General features: G+C 44.4%; 2 protein-coding genes across 2 annotated transcripts in view; one reads left to right on the forward strand and one right to left on the reverse strand.

Annotated features, from left to right (window-relative positions):
* Positions 1 to 6,280, reverse strand: part of RAD51AP2 (RAD51 associated protein 2) — a 198,841-nt gene extending 192,561 nt beyond the window's left edge. The window contains exon 1 of the mRNA XM_073568265.1: positions 5,638 to 6,280. Coding sequence (XP_073424366.1) covers positions 5,638 to 5,698 — 61 coding nt within the window. The 5' untranslated portion in view covers positions 5,699 to 6,280. The remainder of the gene's footprint in view (positions 1 to 5,637) is intronic.
* Positions 4,387 to 26,193, forward strand: part of VSNL1 (visinin like 1) — a 182,892-nt gene continuing 161,085 nt past the window's right edge. The window contains exon 1 of the mRNA XM_073568266.1: positions 4,387 to 4,610. The gene's annotated coding sequence lies outside the window, so the exon portion shown is untranslated. The remainder of the gene's footprint in view (positions 4,611 to 26,193) is intronic.

Consider the following 26,193-nt stretch of genomic DNA (forward strand, 5'->3'; position numbering starts at 1 on the left):
AGCGTTTCCGCGGCCGCAAAAAGGCGGCGGAAACGCTAAATAAATGCAGTGTGGGCACACAGCCTTAATAGACGCTCAACAGCCCAAACACGCCATTGTTCCATACAAATGAACGATTATTCTCTGCACTTTATGAGCGCTGTGTACGTTTATTTTTTTTGAGAACGGGATCAGCTCAAAAACTAAAAAAGACCCTGAGAGGGATGGTGGCCAGATAATGGAAAAGTAATGTTGATTTTTTTAGGTACCTTTTCCTCAAGAGCATTGGGGGGGGTCTAAGCTCACAGACCCCCTCATCTATAAACAAGATAGGGCACAATGTATGTGAGGCGCCCCTGAGGGCTCAGTCACCACAGAGGTACTGCACCTCCTCCTGAGGTGTGGTACCCCACCATTCAGGTAAGGTGGAGTCCCCTGACCACACTCCAACACCTGCATCCCACACAACATAGTAGTGTAGCAAAGCACCCTTTGGTGGCTCCCTGCTTGGAACACGAAGCGTGCTGGGGGGCGGGTGGAGTTGAGGTTTTGCATCAAAAGAGCGGGAAGAGTTTAGGATTCAGTCAGTCTGATGGAGTCAGAGGAAGAGTGAAGATCCCCTGAGTGGGATGGATGAAGGAAGTGCTGCAGCCGACCTCAGTGATCTGGGTCCACTGGCACAGGAAAGAGACATTGATAGAAAGCCTGACTCTCTTCATAAGAAAGAAGGATTAGTACGGAACGTAAGGAGAGGAGGACTAAGGATTAGGGTTGGAGCAGGACCCTTCTCAAGTTCACAGCGCAAGGCCGGGGTCCGGTCCCCGAGGTTGTATGGATACTAATGGTCCTGCGACAGACACCGGAGGAATAGAAGTTGTCACCACTTTATTCCCACACCAGACTTGGGGGCACAACAGCAACAACAGTGAGTCGGGACTTAGTAGCAAGGAGTCCCCGAAGCGGGCTACAGCTGTCTGCCGCACAAGTAGAGTTCATATGAACATCTGACAGGAGGAACTCCAGTGTAACTCAGTACTGAGAGTACTTTACTATAGGCGCAAAAGGGAGACGTTCAGAAAAGGCACATATGTTGGCAGAGTGTTGGAAGGGGGTACTTCATCTTGCCTGGAAGTTGGCTGAGCTCCTGACCCGGAGGACACGGCACGGATGCGGGCACCTGTACCACAACAGACCGTGAGTAAAGCTTTGGAACTACATGCCCTGGTGTCCTCCGCTTATTTCTGCGTCAACCTGCCCGGCACTGCTACATCCCCTGCGCCCGACACTAAACCATCTAAGTGTCACTTCACCTACTCTGCCCTGGGACTACAGCCCTGCCTGTGGAGGGCTATAACATCTTTGCTGCACCCCACCTTCTGTCCCAGAGGATCTGTCTGCAGCGTCGGCTTACATCTCTATTGCCGAACACCACAGTTGGCGTCTAGACTAGTGTTGAGCGATACCATCCGATATCGTGAAGTATCTGATCAGATTGGATTGGACCGATACCCAAAAAGTATCGGGTATGACCGATTCCGATAACGGAAACCCCATTCAAGTCAATGGGACAGAAATATCGGAATTAAAAAAAAACCTTTCTTTACTTGTACATCCAGTTCGGGAGGGGGATACAGAAAGAAACAACACAATTATAAAATATAAATAATTATACAATCAAATAAAAATTAATGAATTAATAATTGACCAATGTGTTTCTTCCAAAGAGTGGATGGCAGACCATCCGGTATATATGAAAAGATGGTCTGCCATCCCCCGGGAGGGGGGAAGAGTGTGGGCGGTGTGTGGGCGGATACTGTGCGTGTCTGTGTGTGCGGGGTCTGTGCAGGCCTGCCGAGGGTCTGTGCGGGCTGCCGGGGGTCTGTGCGGGCCTGCCAGGGGTATGTACGGGCTCCCAGGGGTCTGTATGGGCCTGCCGGGGGTCTGTGCGGGCCTGCCGGGGGTCTGTGCGGGCCTGCCGGGGGTCTGTGCGGGCCTGCCGGGGGTCTGTGCGGGCCTGCCGGGGGTCTGTACGGGCCTGCCGGGGGTCTGTACGGGCCTGCCGGGGGTTGTGTGTGTGCGCAGGCATCGTCCGATGGGACTACAAGTCCCATCGGGCTATGCCTGCTACAATGACAGTGATTGACATATTAGCCATCCGGCTAATGTGTTGAATGTAAAAAAAAAAACAAAAAAAAAAAAACAAAAAACAAAACATACATACTACATATATACTACATTCATACAACATACATACATACTACATACATACAACATACTACATACATACTTTATATATACTACATTCATACAGCATACATACAACTTACATACTACATATATATATATATACTACATTCATACAACATACATACATACTACATGCTACATACATACTACATATATACTACATTCATACAACATACATACTACATATATACTACATTCATACAACATACACAAAACATGCTACATACATACAACATACATACTACATGCAATACATAAATACATATAGACATACAGTACATATTACATAGAGTACATACTTACCATCACTTGTAACTTTGATCCCCGAAGCCAGTGTCAGCTTTAAAAAATATTAAAATAACAAACAACCGATATACTCCCTGATCGGCAGAAATCCACGAGTGTCCCACGACGATCTCCCGTGGAGAACAGCAGCATCAACTGATGCCACTGCTCTCTAGGGGCACCAGGAATACAATGACGGGAGGTAGGTATCCTTCCGCACTGTATTCCTCCGCCACTGTAAAAAAAGAGTCCCTAGTCTCACTTTTGGCATTGCTGTGTGAGAAAGTTCCCATGCAGCTTTTGCCATAAAGTGGGACCAGTGAACTATAGTAACCTCTCAGTGATGCACTGCAAGAGATCGTCGTGGGACACTCGTGGATTTCTGCGGATCAGGGAGTATATCGCTTGTTTGTTATTTTAATATTTTTTACAGTGAGATGACACTGGCTTCGGGGATCAAAGTGACAAGTGAAGGTGAGTATGTACTCTATGTTATATGTACTGTATGTCTATATGTATGTATTGTATGAATGTATTGTATGTAGTATGCATGTTGTATGTATGTGTATGTATGTATGTTGTATGAATGTAGTATATATGTATGTTGTATGAATGTAGTATGAATGTAGTATGTATGTAGTATGTATGTATGTTGTATGAATGTAGTATATATGTAGTATGTATGTATGTATGTTGTATATCTGTAGTATGTATGTTGTATGAATGTAGTATATATAGTATGTATGTATGTTGTATATATGTAGTATGTATTATGTAGTATTTATGTTTTTTTTTTACATTCAACAAATTAGCCGGATGATGGTACTACTACTGTCCCATCATTGGCTAATGTGTCAATCACTGTCATTGTAGTAAGCATAGAGACCGATGGGACTTGTAGTCCCATCGGACGATGCCCGCACAGACCCCCGGCAGCCCGCACAGACCCCCGGCAAGCCCGTGCAGACCCCCGGCAAGCCCGTGCAGACCCCCGGCAGGCCCGCGCAGACCCCCGGCAGCCCGCACAGATCCCCGGCAGGCCCGCACAGACCCCCGGCAGGCCCACACAGACCCCCGGCAGGCCCACACAGACCCCCGGCAGCCCCGCACAAACCCCCGGCAGCCCACACAGACCCCCGGCAGCCCGCACAGAACCCGCGGCAGGCCCGCACAGACCCCCGGCAGGCCCGCACAGAACCCGCGGCAGGCCCGCACAGACCCCCGGCAGGCCCGCACAGACCCACAGCAGCCCGCACAGACCCCCGGCAGGCCCGCACAGACCCCCGGCAGGCCCGCACAGAACCCGCGGCAGGCCCGCACAGACCCCCGGCAGCCCGCAGACCCCCGGCAGGCCCGCACAAACCCCCAGCAGCCCGCACAGACCCCCGGCAGGCCCGCACAGACCGCGCATCATGGTGACATCATTTCAGCAGCCAATCACAGTCACAACACTGGCTCATTGCATTATGGGAACTTCCGATTCCGGTATCCGATATTGTAAAAATATCAGTACTCGGTATCGGAATTCTGATACAGCGAATATCGGCTGATACCCAATATTTGCAGTATCGGAATGCTGAACACTAGTCACGACTCATTCATTCACACTGAACATTTCCCCTTTGTTACGTTGGGCGCCGGGTCCCAGCTGCCGTGACATCTCCCATGGAGGTTCATCGGCCGGTACCGAGTACCCCACAGCCCTGGGTGTGGGGGCGACCCATATGGATTAGTATTAATGCAGCTGCTGCGCAGGTAACACAGAAGGCAGGACGTAAAGGTGGAGGGAGGACGGAATACAAGGAGTGGAGGAAAGTGTGGACAGAGGAGAGGAGGAGGAGGGAGGCTGCAGCCACCGCCGCCGCTGCTGCTTCTCACCGCGCCTGCGCACTGCGGCTCCACGGAGCCTTGATTTTGTCCGGGATTCCCAATTCTGCAGCACAGAGCGGAGCAAGCGCTGAGATCAGGCGCCGATCAGGAGGGAATTACCGCCAGCTACGGGCGAGCACGGCCGGGATCAGCCTCCTGACTGCCAGCTGCACCCCCAGCCCGGAGACCGGAGGGCTCTGACTCGTGTGTCCATCTGCATTGCTCCTTATGTAAGTGTCATTCATCGCCATCATCATCAGAGCACAGGCTGCTGCTGTATGGAATGTACATTGCAGATAGGAGGAGGGGAGCAGCATGGACCTCTATGGGGAGCACTTTTTTTTTTTTTTTGGGGGGGGGGGATTTGTCACATTTTGTTCCAATGCAAATTCAGATGTATGATCATAACCCCCAATGGTGGGCAGCGCATGATGAGCGGAGGGCATGGGGTGGCACTGGGTCCGCAGCCCCCAATGTAGGCACACGTCCATCCTCCGCCTCATCCCATCTGATGGTATATACTGTGTATATAGCAGAGCTGCGGGCTCGTCCTGTGGATGGGGGGCACTGTGTCATCTGCACCCAAAGGGAGTCCTATAATGGGATGACCGTATGTCCGCCTGCCCCGCGTGTTCTACGGAATGTACACGACCAGCCAAGGTCACAGCCGTGTGCGCTCTGCGTCTGACAGACGGCTCATCCGCTTTCTTCACGTATAAATGGTGCATGGACGCACGTGCCTTTTGCCGCAACGCAAATGCTTATTTTATTTTATTTTTTATGTCTGTACTCATGTTGTCAGATGATGGAACAATGGCTTTATAATCGTTGCCTGGAGATTATAACCGTATTATGTGGCTATTAATGATCCGGTAGGAAATAAAGGCTGCAGATGGCTGTGTGGCATCGTAAACGGATACAGTAATAGATCTGCAATGCTAATGATATGTGCTGGACTATTCGTATCTATCTTTTATCTAATATGTACTGTTTATGGCATCTGTAATCCAGTCCCATTTTTCTCTGTGCACTGGACATATTTGGTGTGTGCTGAGAAGGGTTTTGGTAAATCTAAAGGATTGCCCTATCTATCTGATAGATATGAGATTATCTATACATCTATCTATGTCTAGTCCAGTGTGATTTTTCGGCCCTATATAAAGGGCATTTTTGGTGTATACTGTGAAGGGCTTTTGACCCCCTCCCTACATCCTCCCCCCCTTTAAAAAGAAAAAAAACATAGAGGCTTACACTCACCATCCATAGGGATCTGTGCTGCTATCTGTCCGTCTGTCTCACATGTATGTCTTTCTATCATCTTTGGAAGTATTTTTCTTACTTATCCGGCAAAATCCCTAAATCGGCACAATCTGCTTAGCCTGTAAATGATGAATCCTTCCATAGTTCTGCCCGGCGGTCACACACATTAGCCCATTCCATGTTTTTCTCTGTCTCGATGGGCACAGACGATGAAAATGACCTCTGGCCAATGTTTAAGGTTATTTGTTAGAAAGCCCTTGGTCTGTGTCTGTAGATTGGAGACGAGCTCCTGGCAATCAGCTCAGTGGCGCCCCCTTTCCCCCCGTCTCTGCAGTCAGCCCCCCACTCCGCTCTGCAGTCAGACTCTCCTCATGTGTGTGACATGTGTAATGTCCTCCCGATACCGTGCGTCTAGCAGTGTCCCGTCCATCATGTAGAAGATTTCAACAGAGTGCCGAGTGGGTCCATTTGTAACCGGTCACGGAGACATGACCTGCGTCTGTACATACGAACGTAATATCTTATGGCGGAATTAGCTCTGCTACTTCGTGATATTAAAAAAAAAAATGGTAATAATAATAATCATTGACTCGTGAGAAGGAAACAACGCGACCATGTTATTTGACAAAAGGACGGAGCAGCACTTTCTCCAGGAAGTATAATGGAGTCTACGTGTAATTGCCAAATGCTGCAGTACATAAAGGCCACTCAGACGGATGACAAGTTTGGCAGCTGAGACATCTTGTCGCAGCGCAGCGGCACCAAGAGAAAAACGGGGGCTCTGTGCAGGGGATCTATGGCTGGGCTGTGTTAGAGGGGCCATCGCTCGCCCTCATTGCAGGGGGACTGTAGGGGAATGTAGTATACCGGGGAGTCAGATGTGGCGGAGCTGGATTTGTCACATGTAGCGGAGCTGGATTTGTCACATGTAGCAGAGCTTTGTTTGTCATAGGTGCCGGTGATTTGTTCTAGGAACTTGATCGGAATTACAGTTATTACTGGAGCGGCTCCCTGCGGAGAAACACAATCACATCTGACCGATTTATCCAATTTCTTTTTTTTTTTTGATCTTTGATTGCATCTTGGAGAGTCTGGCGTCCATAATCGCCATATGTCACGGAGGACGGCAGTGATTTATGATACGTTATGCCAATAAGGATCAGCGGCGTCGCGAGAGGAAAGAGGCGTCTGATATTATGGGACAGTGGGGTGACTTTTGGAGCCATTATTCATTGTATCTCTGATAAACCAACATGATGGTCGCACAGTCAGCCAGCCTCCTTCGTGCCCCGAGAGTGCTGCGATCTCTCCACTACGACCTGGTTCACATTTTGTGTGTTTGATGCAGATTTCTCTATCTGAGATCCGCACATATTTTCCAGACTTATGGTTTTTTTTACGTGTCCGACTTTCTCGCTTAAACTCACAAAATACAAAATGCAACGGAACAACGCCAGACCTGAGGTTTAACCTTCAGATTTCGGGTTACCGTTGAAATGAATGAGTAAAATCCGCACCGGAAAAAAAAAAGCTACCTTTCACATCGGAAGTAGACGGGTCACTTCGGGGTTTAAATAATGCAACAAAAGCTCATTCCCGTGCAGAATTCGCACCAAAAAAACGAGGCTTGTGGACGAGAGTAAGGCCGGGGTCACACTTGCAAGTGCAATTTGAGAAACTCGCGCCTCAATACCCATGCAGCCGGCGGTTCGGACCGGAGCGTTCAGCTGCATAGAAAGACATGCAGCCGCACACTCCGGTCCCGAGTGCTGGGTATTGAGGCGAGAGACTCGCGTGAGTTTCTCGCATTGCACTCACAAGTGTGACCCCGGCCTAACGTTAAAAATCATCCACTTTGCTAATAATGTACACGGGAACAATCTGCACCAAATACGCAAAGAGGAAACCCAGCCTCAGTATTGGTGATGAGCGAGCGTGCTCGGATAAGGTGTTATGTGAGCATGCTCGGGTGCTAATAGTATGCGAGCACGCCGAAGACACTCCATGTTTGAGTCCCCGCAGCTGCCTGTCTCGGTGCTGTTCAACAGCTGCAACACATGCATGTATTACCTGTTTGTTATGCAATCCATGCATGTGTTGCGGCTGCCGAACAGCTGTGAGACATGCAGCCGTGGGGACTCAAACATATTTTTCGAGCATGCCGAAGACACTCTGTTAGCATCCGAGCACGCTCGCTAATCAGTATTTGTAAGTCAAGATCAAGAGTGGCACAATCAGAATCAGAGGAAAAGTATATTAGTTGCTAACATTACATGAGTCCGGTTTCAGCCACGCAGACCTTTATGGGACCTTTATCATTCCTTTATCAGCCCATCTCTCTTTTTCTATGACTTGATAAAGGCCCTGTGTGGCCGAAACGTTGTCATTTTTCTACACTAATAAAGTTACTAAAAGGAGGACATCTGGTTCCTGGATTTCTCTGAAAAGTATAATAGAAACTGGTCATCACTTCTGCATTTTAAACCCACTCCAAATACTGATGTAAAATACTGAACATGTGAATGTGGCCTTCATCTGCTCATTCAGAGATAAATGATATTTCTTGCATTTTTAGGCAAATTTGGCTTTCTAAACGCCTCCAGAAATGCTGGTTGACAACCCTGAAGGTTGTGTGACGATAGCGGTGTTTGTTGTCAGACAGCTATTAAATTGGGCTGATCCTCCGTAACGGCAGAAAATCAAGGGTCCTCTAAAGGAGCATAATGTTAGTGGGCGGGTATCCTAGCGCCTAGGGAGGATCAAAAACGTCCCTTATGGAAAGACCAATACTGTAAGTTTACGTTCACACTATGAGTTTTTGATAATTTTTTTTTCTTACACTGCATATTTTTGAAAAAAAAAAAATGCAATTAACCTATCTTGCCTAATGGGTGCAGAATATTTCCAATATCAAAAGCCTTAAAGAGGTTGTCCACTACATTAAAGCTTGTTGATAGTTGGGGTTGTAAGTTTTGCACTGGGATCTTATAGATAGACTGTATATATGGATTTGCCCTGGACGTATCATACCGGAACATACATTTAAAGGGATGTTTATCAGCTGTAAATAGTAAGATATATATAAACTCATGTGGTTCTACTAAATCTGGGGGCCCTTTTCCTGCTCCCAAACTCTTGGCTTTCGATCCTAAGTTCGACCCAGGACAGCATTTCTTATGCCAGCAAGTGACCAGGTAAAAGGGACATGTTAACTGGTAACGTCACTCGCTAAGCCAGCCCTATTCTCATCACAGCTGACGCATAGACTGAGAAGGGGGCTGGCTGCCATTAAACCACTGATATCTTTTTAAATTGTATTTATTAATCTCCCTTTACGGAAGCAAATTGTGAAGGTTCCTATTGAAAACCAGTGAACGGAGGTGTTGAGAACCGAAGAATATTGGAAAATTGTATAACTTTTCACTATGCAAACACTGACCTTGAAACAGAAGCAAATAATTCTTTTACCATCTTGGTGCCCTTTATATTAGGTGGATGTGCCCATTTTTCTACATTGTCATTATACCGTACCTACATGTCAGCGTGATAATAAATACACCCGCCGGTCATTAGGTAGCCTATTGATTAGTGGCAGGGGTAGACAATGGGCAATCATGTGGGTGCCGAATGATTCTATTAAAATGCTGTAAAATGAATGTTCCCAGAGCAATTCCAACAGCACTATGCCTTACGGGTGACAATTACATTCCATGCAGTGCTGTATACTCCTCCGAGCTGTGCTCATCCTGTTCTCCCTTGTTCATGAATAGAATGCCACAGCTACAGTGCATACTGACATACTTAGAGGGCAAGAGAAGAGAGGAAGTGCAGGCGTATACGTTCAGTTATTGCAGCACTCTTTAAATTAAGATTGAGTTGCAATACCAGACACAGACACTTAACAAAAACGGCGCATTGTTACATTTGAAAGTAGTGGTATGGCAGTATAGGCCCTTGTCCTCCTGGTAAAATCGCCGTAAAACCCAATGTGCCAGTCATAAGAGAGCTAATATAGACACAACATGCAAAACAGCATTGAAGTGCACTAGAGGCGGGTTAGTGCACTTAAAGGAAGCAGTTCAAATGCATTGTCACGCCTCAAGTGCACCAGTACTGATTTGCATGTGGCTTTTCTCATGACAGGTCCATCGGAGCTATATATATATATATATATTTATTTATGGCTGGAGACAGCTGTACAAATGGTTGTGACGTGTAAAAAGAAATTACAATTTTCAAATAAAAGATAGTGATGATTTTTGTGATCTCACTGAATAACCCTTTATGAATGAAGCCTTACTCCCTCCAATAAATGAAGCATTTTGGGAAATGGTTGATAACTAATTGTCACATTTTCAGTTAGAAGATGCATAATTCGGCTGTTTTGTGCAGCGTGCTATTGTGCCGCAGATAAGTGACAATCTGACAATGGTGACGGAGGTTTATTATAGCAGTAGACATCGTGAATAGATGGCATAGTTTCGCAGTTTGCCATTTTAGAAAACTGCAGCGCAAATATTTTACTTGCAGTGGGCCCAAAACATTAAGAAAATGACTATAATTCTATTGGAATTTTTGGCTTGCAAATGCACGTTCAGCTCCTGCTCTTATATTATCAAGATCTAATAACTGCGCTCCCGGTGGAGCTATATGAGGCAGCATTGGAGAAATACACTCACTGGCCACTTTATTAGGTACACCATGCTAGTAAGGGGTTGGACCCCCTTTTGCCTTCAGAACTGCCTCAATTCTTCGTGGCAGAGATTCAACAAGGTGCTGGAAGCATTCCTCAGAGATTTTGGACCATATTGACATGATGGCATCACACAGTTGGCGCAGATTTGTCGGCTGCACATCCCTGATGCGAATCTCCCGTTCCACCACATCCCAAAGATGCTCTATTGGATTGAGATCTGGTGACTGAGGAGGCCATTTGAGTACAGTAAACTCATTGTCATGTTCAAGAAACCAATCTGAGATGATTCGAGCTTTATGACATGGCGCATTATCCTGCTGAAAGTAGCCATCAGATGTTGGGTACATTGTGGTCATAAAGGGATGGACATGGTCAGCAACAATACTCAGGTAGGCTGTGGCGTTGCAACGATGCTCAATTGGTACCAAGGGGCCCAAAGAGTGCCAAGAAAAAATTCCCCACACCATGACACCACCACCACCAGCCTGAACCGTTGATACAAGGCAGGATGGATCCATGCTTTCATGTTGTTTACGCCAAATTCTGACCCTACCATCCGAATGTCGCAGCAGAAATCGAGACTCATCAGACCAGGCAACGTTTTTCCAATCTTCTACTGTCCAATTTCGATGAGCTTGTGCAAATTGTAGCCTCAGTTTCCTGTTCTTAGCTGAGAGGAGTGGTACCCAGTGTGGTCTTCTGCTGCTGTAGCCCATCTGCCTCAAAGTTCGACGCACTGTGCGTTCAGAGATGCTCTTCTGCCTACCTTGGTTGTAACGGGTGGCAATTTGAGTCACTGTTGCCTTTCTATCAGCTCGAACCAGTCTGCCCATTCTCCTCTGACCTCTGGCATCAACATGGCATTTCCGGCCACAGAACTGCCGCTCACTGGATTTTTTTTCTTTTTCGGACCATTCTCTGTAAACCCTAGAGATGGTTGTGCGTGAAAATCCCAGTAGATCAGCAGTTTCTGAAATTCTCAGACCAGCCCTTCTGGCACCAACAATCATGCCACGTTCAAAGGCACTCAAATCACCTTTCTTCCCCATACTGATGCTCGGTTTGAACTGCAGGAGATTGTCTTGACCATGTCTACATGCCTAAATGCACTGAGTTGCCGCCATGTGATTGGCTGATTAGAAATTAAGTCTTAACACACAGTTGGACAGGTGTACCTAATAAAGTGGCCAGTGAGTGTACAGAGTCACTGCGACTGGCTGGGATCATGAGCTAACCATGCGACTCCAGAGATCCCGGACAGCATCAGAGCAGCATTTACCAGCTCAATAGGAACGAGCTTGTAAATGCTGCACGTTTGGCCACAGCTGCTAGCAAGCAACAGTAGCCGGTCACCTGGGCAACAATCTGTAACCAACCATATGAAAATGATTGGTGTAAAAAAAGGAGAATAATTTCAAGTTGCTTGTGGCCAAAAAATTAGAATAACCCTTTCAGGCAAAATGAAATATACGCAAAAATAAATTTATTAAAATTTTTTTTTTCACCATTTATAGTTTAAAATACACTGCAAACATTGAAGATGTGTCCCCAAAAAAGACAGACCAAAAATGCCCTAGAGGAGGCATGAAACCCCACCAAGTGGAAGAACCGGGCTCCTGAGACTCTTGCTGTGTTACTAATGGCAGAAGAAGCCAGAGAGAGGTTTATTGGGTTCTTTGTCCTCTTCCATAACTCCACGGAACTTCATTCCCAAGGCCGGCATTCTTTGCCATCTTCTATTTCACAAGGTCACTGACTTGTGGTGTAAAATCTGGATGAAGGAACTTCAGCGCGATAGGAGTCCGTAGATCGATATTCTATTGATATGTTATGAATGTCTTTGGATAGACTACCCCCTGAAAAGGGTTGTGCTGTGGACACCCCATGTCTGTGTCTTACTAGGATATAATGAGTGATAAAGGTGGCTTTGTAGTAAATCCGTCCTGGCAAAATCCTTTTAATTTAATTTTTTTTCCCGCTCCACCAATATTTTTAAAAAATATTTGTTATTTTTCCTACAAGTTTTAGGTTTTATTTTTATAGGGCTGTTTTGGATTTTTATGTCTTATGTCTCCTCAGGCATCCACTTACAGGTGACCTTTTATCTACCAAGCTTCCTAAAAGGTAACCTCCTGGACATCTTGATCTATTTGCATTGACGTTGACAGAAGACAGGACAAACGTTTTAAGATGAGCAAATAAGGTTACCATCACTCTATGGAGACAATTCAAAAGCCAAGTTGCCATTTTTGGGATTAGAGCTCTTAATCCGTCCGGTATCTTGTTTAGCTTTTGCAATATTCTGCCCGCGTTAGGTGATCGTTTTTTACTTTTGACCGGTTTTGTGTTTTCGTTCCCCTGGTTGGGAACAAGGTTAAGGTTTGTTTAAGCTTTGGTCTCCTGGGAGGTTGTCTGGCATCAGTGGGCACGAATAATGTCTTTCTTGTATGGATAACCTAGATTTGGGTACGTCGCGGCACATGCCAATGTTTTTACAAAAACGTATGAGATTTTCCTCTTTGTAGGCCGAGGTCTAAATATTATTCATATCAACAAATGTGGCGTCACGGATAGACGATGTTCATTCCATTTTAGGCTTTGTGTGCCCTTGGGTGGTGTTTCGGTCTATGGTTCCCGACTTCTGACATCTAAGGAACGTTGTTTTTTTAAGACTGAGTTGAAGTTATCAACAATGAGACAGACATTTCCTTCAAGGTGGATGATGTAAATTCTGACTAGAGGGCAAAAGAGACAACTGCCTAATGGCCCGAGCACCCAGGAGACCTCCACCTGAAAATGGCCTATCATATCAGAATGTCCCAGATGTGCCAAAATGTTTCCATCTTAGGGTTTGTAGACCCGTTGAGTATTTCCAGTAGATTTTTCTGCAGCAAAAACTAGTGTTGGCAAGAAAACGCTGCGTAAAATATGCAAAATTTTGATGCATTTTTTCACACATTTATTTGACTTGGTACATACCTCAGCACCCTTGTCAATCTCGAGTAACGAGCACTTGCGCTCTTCTCTAGTGGCCACACAAAGTCGATAAATGTCTGCCAATTTAATTGGGATTGACCGTTGATCTAATGTGTGAAAGAGTGGTGGGACATGCAGCCACGGGGTCACGAATGCATGGTAATGACAGATTGCCTAAGAAACAGGAAATCCCTGCACGTGTTGCGGCTGTCGAAGAGTGGCGAGACATGCAGCCACGGGGTCTCGAACATATTCGAGCATGCCGAAGACACCCGGTTAGCACCCGAGCTCGCTCATCACTAATAATAAGCACATGGTGCTGTCTGATTTTTTTTTTTTTTTTTTTTCATGGACCCATAGACTTGTCTTGGCAAAATTTCTCTGAGCCTCAGATCAATAATACAGAAACAAGCACAATAAATAGGAGCAATCTAATATATAAAGCTCAATGTGTGTGTGTGTGTGTCCGGGATTGGCATCCGCACCGTCGCAGCTACAGCCACAAAATTTGGCACAGTCACACGTCTGGACCCCGAGAGCGTCATAGGCTATGTTGCGAGGCGAAATTTTAACCCTGCGCGTTCCAATTCACCAAACAATTTTGCCCCTATCTAGATAATGGGGAAAAAGTGAAAGAAAAAGTGTTGGAGGCAAATTGACAGCTGCCAGATGTGAACAAGGGGGAGAATGAGAGCGATGGCGCCAAAGAGTATATACCGTACAGTTGCTAAGGTGGGGCCCTGACATGGGATACTCACCACACACGGGGATGTGAACACACACAAAATGCGCCACACACTACCATGTGCTTCACCACATATACCACCCTCAGCACACATTTCACCACACATACACCAACCTCGCCACATAAAAGTCCAAACACAAAAGTCGCCACTCAAAACTCGCCATGTTGTCCCAGAGCTGTTTAAAAGATGAAACATGAGCTGTGATTGGCTGCTATCAGCAACAGTTTTCTTTGTAGACAGATGTGGTAACTGAGGCCTATTATTCTTATCATTTCTATGGTGTTATCGTCCTTCTGTAAAGCTGGAAATAACACAATTTATTACTGTGCCAACACAGACCACCCTCTGACACAGACTGCAGGGGGAGCCCAGTATCACACAGGATAGGATTAGATACACGGCTCAGCAGACAGTATCACACAGGATAGGATTAGATACACGGCTCAGCAGTCAGTATCACACAGGATAGGATTAGATACACGGCTCAGCAGACAGTATCACACAGGATAGGATTAGATGCACGGCTCAGCAGACAGTATCACACAGGATAGGATTAGATACACGGCTCAGCAGTCAGTATCACACAGGATAGGATTAGATACACGGCTCAGCAGACAGTATCACACAGGATAGGATTAGATGCACGGTTTTTATGTGCAATATAATCATTATAATTTGTTATAACTAACCACAGTTGGTTACTTTGTCCAGGCAACGCCGGGCTCTTCAGCTAGTAGTGTATATACTAAATGAAAAAAAAAGAAAAAATAAAGATGTGATATATAGGTATATACTTGCTAAGGATAGAATGAATGGCAGACCATTCGGGAAGTCAACTAGTATATTAAGAGGAAAAAATCCGAACATAATGGTCATCACAGATGGTAGAACAAATATTAGGATAATAAATGAATATTTATTATGACAGACAATAAAAAATGAGGTAATTGTGACATATGTGGTACATGCAAATACCTGCACTTACTAAAAGACCAATAAATAATATATACATGGGAGAAATATTAATAAAGACACTTGTAATAACCCATGTAGAAGCTGCTTGCTAAGATGGATGAACAAAAATAAGTATATGCTGGAATCACAAGAATAAAAGTGCTAATGTGCAAAATACTGGACTGGTAATAACCACAGATCCAAACAAAGCAAGTGCTAAAGTTCTGGAAATAACGTTGAAGGTGATTACTAAATTGGCAGTGATATGTAAAAAGTGGAACCAAAAGGTATGAAAAAAAATATTAAAACATATGTGTCAACAAAGGAATGATAAGAATCCAGCATATAGTCATATGTACTAAGCCCCCATAGAAAATAAAGGGACTAATATAGACAATGTTATTAGAATAACATGGTCAAGGCAGGGCTATACCTGTGGCAGCAGGTTTAGTAGATGCAGGAACGCGCCCCGAAGCGCTGTTTGGAATAGATCCTTTGTCAGGGGCCCCTGTCTCCACTCGCCGTCCCACTCTCCACTCGCCGTCCTGCTCTCTCCCTCTGCAGCCCCTGTTTCCACTGGTCGTTCCTCTCTCTCCCTCAGCAACCCAGCTCTCCACCAGCGTCCCGCTCTCTTCCTTAACAGCCCAACTCTCCACCCGCCATCACGCTCTCTCCTTCTGCAGCCCCGCTCTCTCCCTTCGCAACCCCTCTCTCCATGCGCCATCCCACTCTATCCCTCCACAGCCCCACTGTCCATCCGTGTCCTGCTCTCGCTCCACAGCCCCGCTTTCTCCCTCCACAATCCCGCTCTCCATGCGCCATCCCACTCTTCCCTCCACAGCCCCACTGTCCATCCGTGTCCTGCTCTCGCTCCACAGCCCCGCTTTCTCCCTCCACAACCCCGCTCTCCATGCGCCATCCCACTCTTCCCTCCACAGCCCCACTGTCCATCTGTGTCCTGCTCTCGCTCCACAGCCCCGCTTTCTCCCTCCACAACCCCGCTCTCCATGCGCCGTCCCACTCTATTCCCTCGCAGCTCCGCTCTCCACCCGCGTCCCGCACTTTCTCTCTGCAATCCCGCTCTCCATCTGCCAGTGGGTGGGGCTATGTTGAGTGGCCGTGGCTTGATACATACATACATACACATTTTATATATATATATATATATATATATATATATATATATATATATATATATATATAATATATTACACATGTTCGCATTGTAAAACCTGCTGAAATGCCGGCAACAAAGTTAGGGAGTACCGTGCTCCTTACTGGATTCGTAAACAGTCCTAAAGCCATATTCAAAGCTGCAACTGACTGAGACGAAGTGCAAACTGCACATTAATAATCGAGAACACCTCTATTCTTCACTTAATTTGTAAAGAAGTGTCTAATAATGATGATCCTTGTCCGTACACCCCATTAGGGGACATGGACATCACATGATACGGATGCCTCCAATCTTTTGTCATGCTCGACAAATATGTTCGAGTTCCCGTGTCTGCATGTCTCGTGGCTGCTTAACGGTCACAACACATGCAGGGATTACCTCTTTGTTAGGCAATCCCCGCATGTGTTGCAGCTGTCTAACAGTCGCGAGACATGCAGCTGCGGGGACTTGAACATACTATTCAAGCACGCCAAAGACACTCGTTAAGCACCCGAGCATGCTCGGATATCGCCTTATCTGGGCATTTAGGACATAAATTCAAAGCAGAAAACACACACTGAGTCCAAAATTCTCCTCTGGGCAACAACATCTGGTTGACCTTGCCAGGCTACAACATAAACTGTTTAAAATAGTCTTCTCCAAAAACTTTGGAGTCGTATTAATTTTCTTTTTAGAGGATTCTTTTTTTGCTCCAATATGTCTGTATTAAGCAGAAGAGTGTATTTTTGGTCCGAGTGCAAAACATCGGATCGCACTCTGACCAATGTTATGGGCCCTGCACATCAGATTGGACCGAGTCTGTTTGAGGGAGAAAAAGAAATGCAGGATTTACATCTGTAAATTGGATCACACTCGGCCATGAAAGTCTATGGCTCCATTAAAAAAAAAATCAGAACATCCGATGATATCGGAGTGGGGTCCACTTTCCACAGAATGGAGAAGATGAAGACATTTTTTTTCCATCTCCTGCTCCTCCGAGAAAATCAGTTGAAACGCTGATCAGAGGGAGACTGGCATAATTGGCCCGATTCTGCTGGATGAGAGGATATTTGCTCAGGTGACCCCGGCCTTATTGTGCTTTGAGTAATGAGACCCTATGAGTTTCCAAGTTAGGGGAGTAATCAAAACATGTCTCTCTACAATCGGAGACATCTACGATAGGTCTCCCACCCATCCAGAGTACTTATTGGCTATAGCTTGCTCCACTCTTCTGGGGTTCCCTTCTGGTTTTAATCCAGAAAATTTGGAGCATGTAAGGGGTTGACCAGTTGTGATTCCAGTCGAAAGTGGTCTTTAAGAAATTGTTCTTTTGGTGCTGAACTGGCAAAATTCAGCTGACTGGAAATGGCGACCGGCTACTTGGACGTAAATCACGTCTCAACAGAGTTGCTCCAAAGCTATTTGTTCAGTTTTTCAGATTGTGAAGCCCTCCCCTAATGAAGTCCACATACATGGAGTGAAATGACTCCCAATTTATACAATTTCCTCTAATATTGTGTGCCCAGTAATATATAGGTTTGTGATTCTTTGAAATATCCGTGGTATCTTGTCTTCGCTCTCATGTAGAGAACTGGATATTTTTTCCCTTCTAGCTGAATCTTCACTTTTGGTTGGAAATTTTCTCCAAATGCCAGCAAAACAGTTAATAGTCATGGAATTTTATCTGTGTTTTTCCTCCCTCAGTGATACATTTGTACTGCATGAATGATGATGTGTTATTCGCTTGTAGCAAAGTGTGGCCTTTTTTTTTCCTCTTTTTTTATGCGCTATTTTTCTGCAGGACTGGCTTGTATCACACATAATGACCATGGATCAAGATAGGAACATAATGCCTGAAGCTCCTGGATACTGTGTACACTGCTCCTTGGAGTGTGGAGTAATGCCTTTCATTACAAAGAGAGCCCTTTACTACTGGAACGGAAATATTGTTGTGCAAGTTTTTACTTGTTTCAACATGAACCAGGTCAACATTACCAGCAAGAGTGGACATGTTTCTTAGTTATTGGCATGCTTTTCAGCAGACCCCTAAGGGACCACTTTTGGAGAATCATGGAATGTTAGAGTTGGAAGGGACCTCCAAGGTCATCATGTTCAACCCCCTCTTCAATGCAGGAGTCACTAAACCTTTTCAGACAGATGTCTGTCCAGCCTCTGTTTGAAGACTTCCATTGGAGGAGAACTCACCACATCTCGTGGCAGCCTGTTCCACTCATTGATCGCCCTCACTGTCAAAAAGTTTTTTTCTAATATCTAATCTGTATCTTCTCCCTTTTGAGTTTCATTCCATTGCTTCTCGTGTTTCCATGTGTAAAAGAGAATAAGGATGATCCCTCTATACTGTGACAGCCCTGCAGATATTTGTAGACAGCTATTAAGTCTCCTCTTAGCCTTCTATTTTGCAAGCTAAATATTCCCAGATCCTTTAAAGGGAACCTGTCTGCAGGATTGTGCATAGTAACCTACAGTGTCAGGTCGGCGCCGTTATACTGAATAAAATGATACCTTGATTGATGAAATCCGTTTTGTGACTGTTTCTTAATCTTAATTTTCACTTTTGTGATAATGAGATTCTTGTGCCCTAAGGCGGGGCTGGGGTATGTGGTGCTCTGATTAGATATTCATAGAGATCCGATAGCTGCTGTTGCGCAGGTGGCGCCATCTTGCTGGAGAAGGAAAAAAGTCTTCCTCCAAGATTGCGCCGGCTGCGCCTGCGCAGTAGCAGCTCTTGGAGATTGCCAACAGCTGCTATTGCGCTTGCGCGGGCGGCGCCATCTTGGTGGAAAACTTTTTTTTTTCTTCTCCACCAAGATGGCGCCGCCTGCGCAACAGCAGCTATCGGATCACGATACAAACCGATAGCTGCTACTGCGCAGACTCCCCGGGCGCCATTTGCAAAATTACTTTTTTTCCTCACTCAAGTAAATTTTCAAAATTGATTAAGTGCTCAGTAACCATGTGATTATGCGGCACCTGCCTGCAGAAGCGTTTTTTGTTTTTTTTTTTTTAAATTCAGTATGTGATGGTATTCATTATGCAAACTAGGGGGCAGGTCAGTGAGGAAGTCTGCATCATGAATACCTAATCAGAGCACCACATACCCCAACCCCGCCTTAGGACACGAGCATATCATTAGCACAAAACTTAAAATAAAGATTAAGAAACAGCCACAAGACAGATTTCATCAACCAAGGTATCATTTTATTCAGTATAATGGCGCCGACCTGACACTGTCTGTAGGTTACTACGCATAATCCTGCTGACAGGATCCCTTTAACCGTTCCTCGTAGGACATACTTTGCAGTCTGCTCACCACCCTGGTAGCTCTTCTCTGAACTTGCTCCACTTTTTCAATGTCTTTTTTAAAATGTGCCCAGAACTCGACACAGTATTCCATATGGATTAATAAAGAGAAGAGATTGTGCACCAAACAGGGGAAGTGCACAATCTGGTTCCAGGTGAATTCCCTCAGCTAAAAGTTGCTTCAAGACCATCCATCCTCAGGAACCAAGGAAAATATTATTGGCTGATAAATCTTTCTAAAGAGTAAAATTCCCATTAAAAGGCTCGAAAAATATTCAGAATTGAGAGTCCTCAGTGGTTGATACCATCTTTTCAGTCAGCCATTAAAAAGGTAACACATTGCAAGCTTTCGAGACTACTCAGGTCTCTTCATCAGGCAAAGACTAATACAAAATCTGAAGAATCACATTTATGCACAACACAGCACAGAAAAAATACAATAGCTAAGACAAGTGACATGAAGCAGAACTATCATTATGGGAGAGGGAGAAACATAAATATTGGACCAGTTCATAGATAAGGAGTGAAAGTTTTATTGTCCTCTGATTGGGGTCTGGTAATGTGTTGTGTGATGCCCCCACAAGGTCTTAGGAGCAAATTCCTTAATTGATGTAAAAAGACATAAATCCATGCGACACATTCATTTCTGCACTGAGAGTGTCAAGTGTAGTCATGAGCTTGTACTCCCAGACTTTTTTTTTTTTTTTTTGTCTCTCTGAGATGTGAAGTTACCTTTCAATACCAAAATATTCAGAATTGAGAGTCCTCAGTGGTTGATACCTTTTAATGGCTAACTGAAAAGATGGTAACACATTGCAAGCTTTCGAGACTACTCAGGTCTCTTCATCAGGCTAGACTAATACAAAATCTGAAGAGTCACATATTTATGAACAATACAACACAGAAAAAATGCAATGGATATGACAAGTGACGTGAAGCAGAACTATCAATATGGGAGAGGGAGAAACATAAATATTGGACCAGTACATAGATAAGGAGTCCGGATGTTTTGTAGTCCTCTGATTGGGGTCTCCTAATGTGTTGTGATGCCCCCACCAGGTCTTGAAAGCAAATTCCTTAATTGATGTAAAAAGACATAAATCCATGCGACACATTCTGCTCCAGTCTTTCTCAACGTTTCCAAGCCAATTACCCCTTACTAAAACAAATCCTTACAAAGGGTCCAAAAGCAGTGGTCATACAGTGCGATGTGAACACAGAATGAGTGCCCCCTGGAGGCATGGTATGTATGAAAAACAAGTTGACAATGTAGGTTTTGGAGGGGTTTTCCAGTTTTTTGACTGAGCTTTACTCGTCGTCTCCAGGTCCAGTCCTGAGTCTCCAGGGCAGGGAGATGGCTGACATGCAACGCAAAGGGAAGGGGTGTGGTAGTTGATAAAGAGGAGCCCTGCTGGTAGGGAGAGGGTAAAGATGGAGACCCCCTCAACACTCATCTTTTGCTGACACCTGCGCTCCCTATTTCCCCTAGGGAGCCTAAGAAGCCTGTCACGTACCTAAGCCCTGGCTTACCCTGGGTCCTTAGCCCTAGATAGTGAGCTGGGCAGCAAGACACTAGGCACGTGGAAACAGCCGGGGAACAGAGGTTTCCGAAAACCAAAAAAAGGCTATGATGACGTCATGCATGACCTCATGTTTTGAGACTGTCAGGGGCTTCCATCTGATTGAGGTGAATCTCCTAATGGCGCCATTCACTGTAGTGAATCAGTCACTTTGTACTCTTTTTCTGGCGTGCGTGTCCATCTTTTTAGGTGGACACAAAAGTGCGGTCCACCGGAACGGAGGCCTCATCATAGTGAATAGCTCTCTTGGGATGTTGCACCTGAACACTGTTTTTCGGAGCTTCTAAAATAAGCCTCTGACAGTCCCGAATGTGGGGTCAAACATGGTGTGAACATCGCCTTAGATAACCTGAACATGGATTCGTTTTTATTTCCATTCTTGGTTTAGGTAACTGTTTGCAATTATTACAGGTCTTGATGGCAGCAGGGTTGGTGCTGCAACAATGGCTATGGGTAGCTGCCCACCACAAGGATCTAGGCCAGCAACCGTTTCCAGATCATTTCTGCTGGACATTTATTACATCTGTTGCTAAGCAACTACGCTTGAGCTTCAGAAACAAAGGCTTGAGAGTTCTCATCCCCCAAACACTTTGCTGGATGGAGAGCCAAGAAGTGTGAAGCCTCATAGAAGGAGGGGAAACCTTAACCCCTTCATTACTAAACCATATATGTGCCAATACTATTAGGGATATGCCACATGCTTGGTTCAGAAAATGATTTTGCCTTATAAAGAATCGAAAAATTCAAAGAGGATTCTAACGGTCAGCAGAATTTCTCTCACTAAAATATATGTGCATATCGCTCTTTCAAAGACAAGTCCAGCAATACCTTTACATGGCCGGTCCGTTCCTCCCTTACATCATCTTTTGAATTGATGAAGTCGCACAGCATAGAGGCTGTCAGTCAACCAGGAGGAGGTGACGCAGGGCGAGGAATAGAGCTGAAGTGACAGATGCTTCAAATATACCATAGCCATTTCTTTATCAATTCAAACTAATTTCTTAGTAGTTGGTGAAAGGACTGGCAAGGTAAATGTATTGCTGGACTTTTCTTTGAAAGAGCTACATTCACATATACCGTAAGTAATTTTTTGGCATGAAATCCTCCTGACACATTCCCTTTAAAGCCTTAAGCAATTTAATTATTCCATTAATGTACAGACCTACTAGCCTACCTGAGAGCTTTGTTCCCTTTCAAATGTATTATTTCCTCCATCCTTCATCCTCCTCTTGTTTCTTCCTTCCTTTTCTTCTTCCTCCTCCTTCTTTTGTTTCTACCTTCTTTCTTCCTTTCTTTCCTTTTTCCTCCTCCTCCTCCCTCTTCCTCTTCCTCCTCCCTTTTCCTCCTCCTCCTCCCTTTTCCTCCTCCTCCTCCTTCCCTCTTTCTCCTCTTTTTCTTTCTCCTCCTTCCTTCTCCCTCTTCTCCTTCTGAATATTCCATCCTCTTCCTTTTCCCTCTTCCTCCTCCTTTTCCCTTTTCCCTCTCCCTCCTTTTTCCCTCTCCCTCCTTTTTCCCTCTCCCTCCTTTTTCCCTCTCCCTCCTTTTTCCCTCTTCCTCCTTTTTCCCTCTTCCTCCTTTTTCCCTCTTCCTCCTTTTTCCCTCTTCCTCCTTTTTCCCTCTCCCTCTTCCTCCTTTTTCCCTCTCCCTCTTCCTCCTTTTTCCCTCTCCCTCTTCCTCCTTTTTCCCTCTCCCTCTTCCTCCTTTTTCCCTCTCCCTCTTCCTCCTTTTTCCCTCTCCCTCTTCCTCCTTTTTCCCTCTCCCTTATTTAATCTTATTTGTAGTGATCTATTATCTGGATTAGGATATGGACTTGCATGCATTCATGTGACTTGGCCTAGGGTACACAAGGACATTCCTTCTTGGTGGTCTTATCAGGCGTCTTTGGCATCATCATCAAAATGAATTGTGCTCCGATACATTATGGCTCTCTCTGTGCTCCTGTTATAATACCTATCATAGCTACCAATGTTTTAAAGTCCACAATTAGGACATTTAATCCTCTGCCCCAGCACTTCTCTGAATTGACCCCAAAGGGCCAAGAAGAACGACCGAATAGCGCCTTTTGCAGAAGCCGTGACTTTTTACTTGCTATCAGGAAACATAGATGGATGGATAGACATGTGTGAAGCTTAGCCCACAGGTGTATGCATGCGGAATATTATATGACATGATTGCACAATTGTTTCTACTGAGGGTTGGAACAATGTAGTAGACGGCAGTCATTTAACCGTTTTTCCAAACCTCAATAGCCGTTTTTCAGCCCCTGTAGAAATGAATGGAACATTTCTTTTTTTACATATGATACTGATTTTCCTGAAAATCATTCTTAAAGGTTTTGTACAGAATAAAAAAATCAGAGCTATAATTACATGTCTGATATAAAGTACTTTTTAAAAACAATAGGTAAATTCTGTGTACCGTACCCATGTTGGGGGTCAGTCGTCCAGTGGGATACAATGTCACCGCATCTGTACTAACAATGACTTATTATTCCATGAATGATTTTACTTTCCTTTGGAAGTAATTAGAAAACAAGTGTAAACTGTGACGAATGTGCCGGTGGGGACGCATCTGTCTTCACTATTCTCTAGGTGCGTAGCAACGACAGCGTCTTCCCATTGGTGATGCATCCGTGCGGACCCCCGTGCTGACCCAGTGCGTCCTCTTTACACACGTCACATAAATCATGTCCTGAAAAAAATCTGCCTCTTCGCACAAAAAGCGGTGCAGACCTCTACTTAATTAGCGGTTTCAATTTATCGCTATTGATTGGCTATTACAATGGCGCTGAGTCTGTGCCTCTCACATCCCTTAAATTCGGGCTATTTAATCACCATCACTTATTAGAATTCTTTTAATTAATATAAATTTATTTTACTTCTCATATTATAATAGAACCTGAAAGAACAGAAGTTTTGTATTGCGGGTGTTCCTAAAACATTGGAAAATTATTTCTTTTGTGAATTAATTTAAATTGAAACTGTAATGTTTAAATCAGATTTTGTTACAGGTATTAAAAAAAAAACTTTTTTATAAAGATTATAATCTGAAAAAAAAAAATCTTGTAATTTTCACACTGGCACTAGGGCTTTCTTTTAGACTCCTACTTCCTGTCCTTTCAGGAAGAGTTTACAGCAGTTTCCTTATCATCACAGGCCAGGATTATAATGACAGGTAGCAGCACCTCTGCACATGACTGAAATCTACCAATCACAATATTTGAACAAAACCTAAATATATCCCTATAGCAAAGCCATGAAGTACACATAAATACGTCGCCAAACCGCAAAACTTCACATAAGGCAAAGTAAAGTTAAAATAAATCTTTATTGAGAAATATCACAAGATAAAAAACCAAACAGGTACCACAGGTGCGGGAAAAGAAGGTGGGTAACCCAAGGAGTGACCAAAAACACTATATATGTTACTGGTCATACACATATATTGCATGCACATATAAATAGCAAAAGCAATGTTGGTTCTAGGTAACTATGCACAGAGGAATGGGGCCTGTCAATTAACATAAAGAATACCATACAGAAAGTATTATGGGTGATGTACATATTAACTAATTGTAAGGCACCCGGGGCACATAGTAAAAAATTAGGGCATAAATATGCAAAATAAATGTTATGTAATAAAGAACAATGCGTCCAAGGTTGCAAACAAATAGATGGTAGTATAATAATAACACCAGGCCCTAACACACTACCGAAGGTACAAAAGTTTTGTTCAAAAGTACCAGCGTATGTACATATAGAAAAACATAGTTACCTAGGGAGCACACCTGGGGGACCCACCACACCCGATGCGCGTTTCGCATTGAAATGCTTCGACGAAGGGGTGGTGGGATCCTGGCCAGATAGGGTATATAAACAAATGAGAGCCAATAGTAAGCAGATGACCTAATTACATTGGTAATGATAATCTGTAGTAAGTAAGAGTAAGTTCATTGGACCGGCAACGTGAAATGGGTGGCGTGATGTTAATTAATCGATAAAGACCCGTCATCACTAAGTTTGTGAATAAGCTCCAATTGGAGCACAGTGTTGCGCGCATGCGCTTTAGAGTCCTGATGACGCGTCACCAACATCCAGGGACGCTGCTTGTGTAGTCATAGTAGCGCTAGAGGTACCGGAACGTAATATCCGGTACTATTCCTACCAACGTCACAGCCGCAAGATCAAGTTGCCATGGTTGCAGCAAAGCCGCCAGAAACTCCTCCTGGTAATAAGAAACCCCTGGAGTATAACGGCATGGGTACCCAATAAAACCGAGATAAAAAAGCAGGAGCGCAGATAAAGCCAAAAAGAGCGATGCAACCCGTCAAAAAACGAAAATAAAAAAACAAAATCAATCCACTGCGGAGAAAAATACAAATTAGTGCATATATAATAAACACACCCTCACTGGGGGAAGATTAAAGTGTCTATTGCAACAATACCACATTCCTCTGTGCATAGTTACCTAGAACCAACATTGGTTTTGCTATTTATATGTGCATGCAATATATGTGTATGACCATTAACATATATAGTGTTTTTGGTCACTCCTTGGGTTACCCACCTTCTTTTCCTGTATCTGTGGTACCGGTTTGGTTTTTTATCTTGTGATATTTCTCAATAAATTTTTATTTTAACTTTATTTTGCCTTGTGTGAAGTTTTGCGGTTTGGTGACGCAATCACAATAGGTGGTGTCACAGCATCCCTTCTTCCCCTCCCCTCATAATCACCTTTGCACCCGCTCATTAGACACTTCAATACAAAAGATGGGGTCCGACCATTGTGGCTAATGTCCATGTGTTATTTTGTAAATTAATCTGTTGTCAGTGTGAATATTGCACAGGTTATTTTCTTTAAACCACTGATTGTGTGCTTTTTTTTGGAGGTCAAAAACCCGAATAAAAAAAAAATAGATCATTTTGTGCCTCTTTAACTAGGCAGAGACGGCAAAGAGGCATAAATATAGAAATTACATTGTATGAACAAAATTTAACAAAATTTTTATTATTAAAGGATTATTGTCTATCCACAGATTAAGTAATGAACATTCCCTAGGGGTCCAACCACTGGGACCCGCACCAATCACAAGGATGTTCGAGACTCCAGTGTGAATGGAGAGCT

The sequence above is a fragment of the Dendrobates tinctorius genome, unplaced genomic scaffold (genome assembly GCF_039654945.1).
Source record: "Dendrobates tinctorius isolate UK_male_01 unplaced genomic scaffold, ASM3965494v1 ptg000021l, whole genome shotgun sequence".
NCBI classification, from domain to species: domain Eukaryota; kingdom Metazoa; phylum Chordata; class Amphibia; order Anura; family Dendrobatidae; genus Dendrobates; species Dendrobates tinctorius.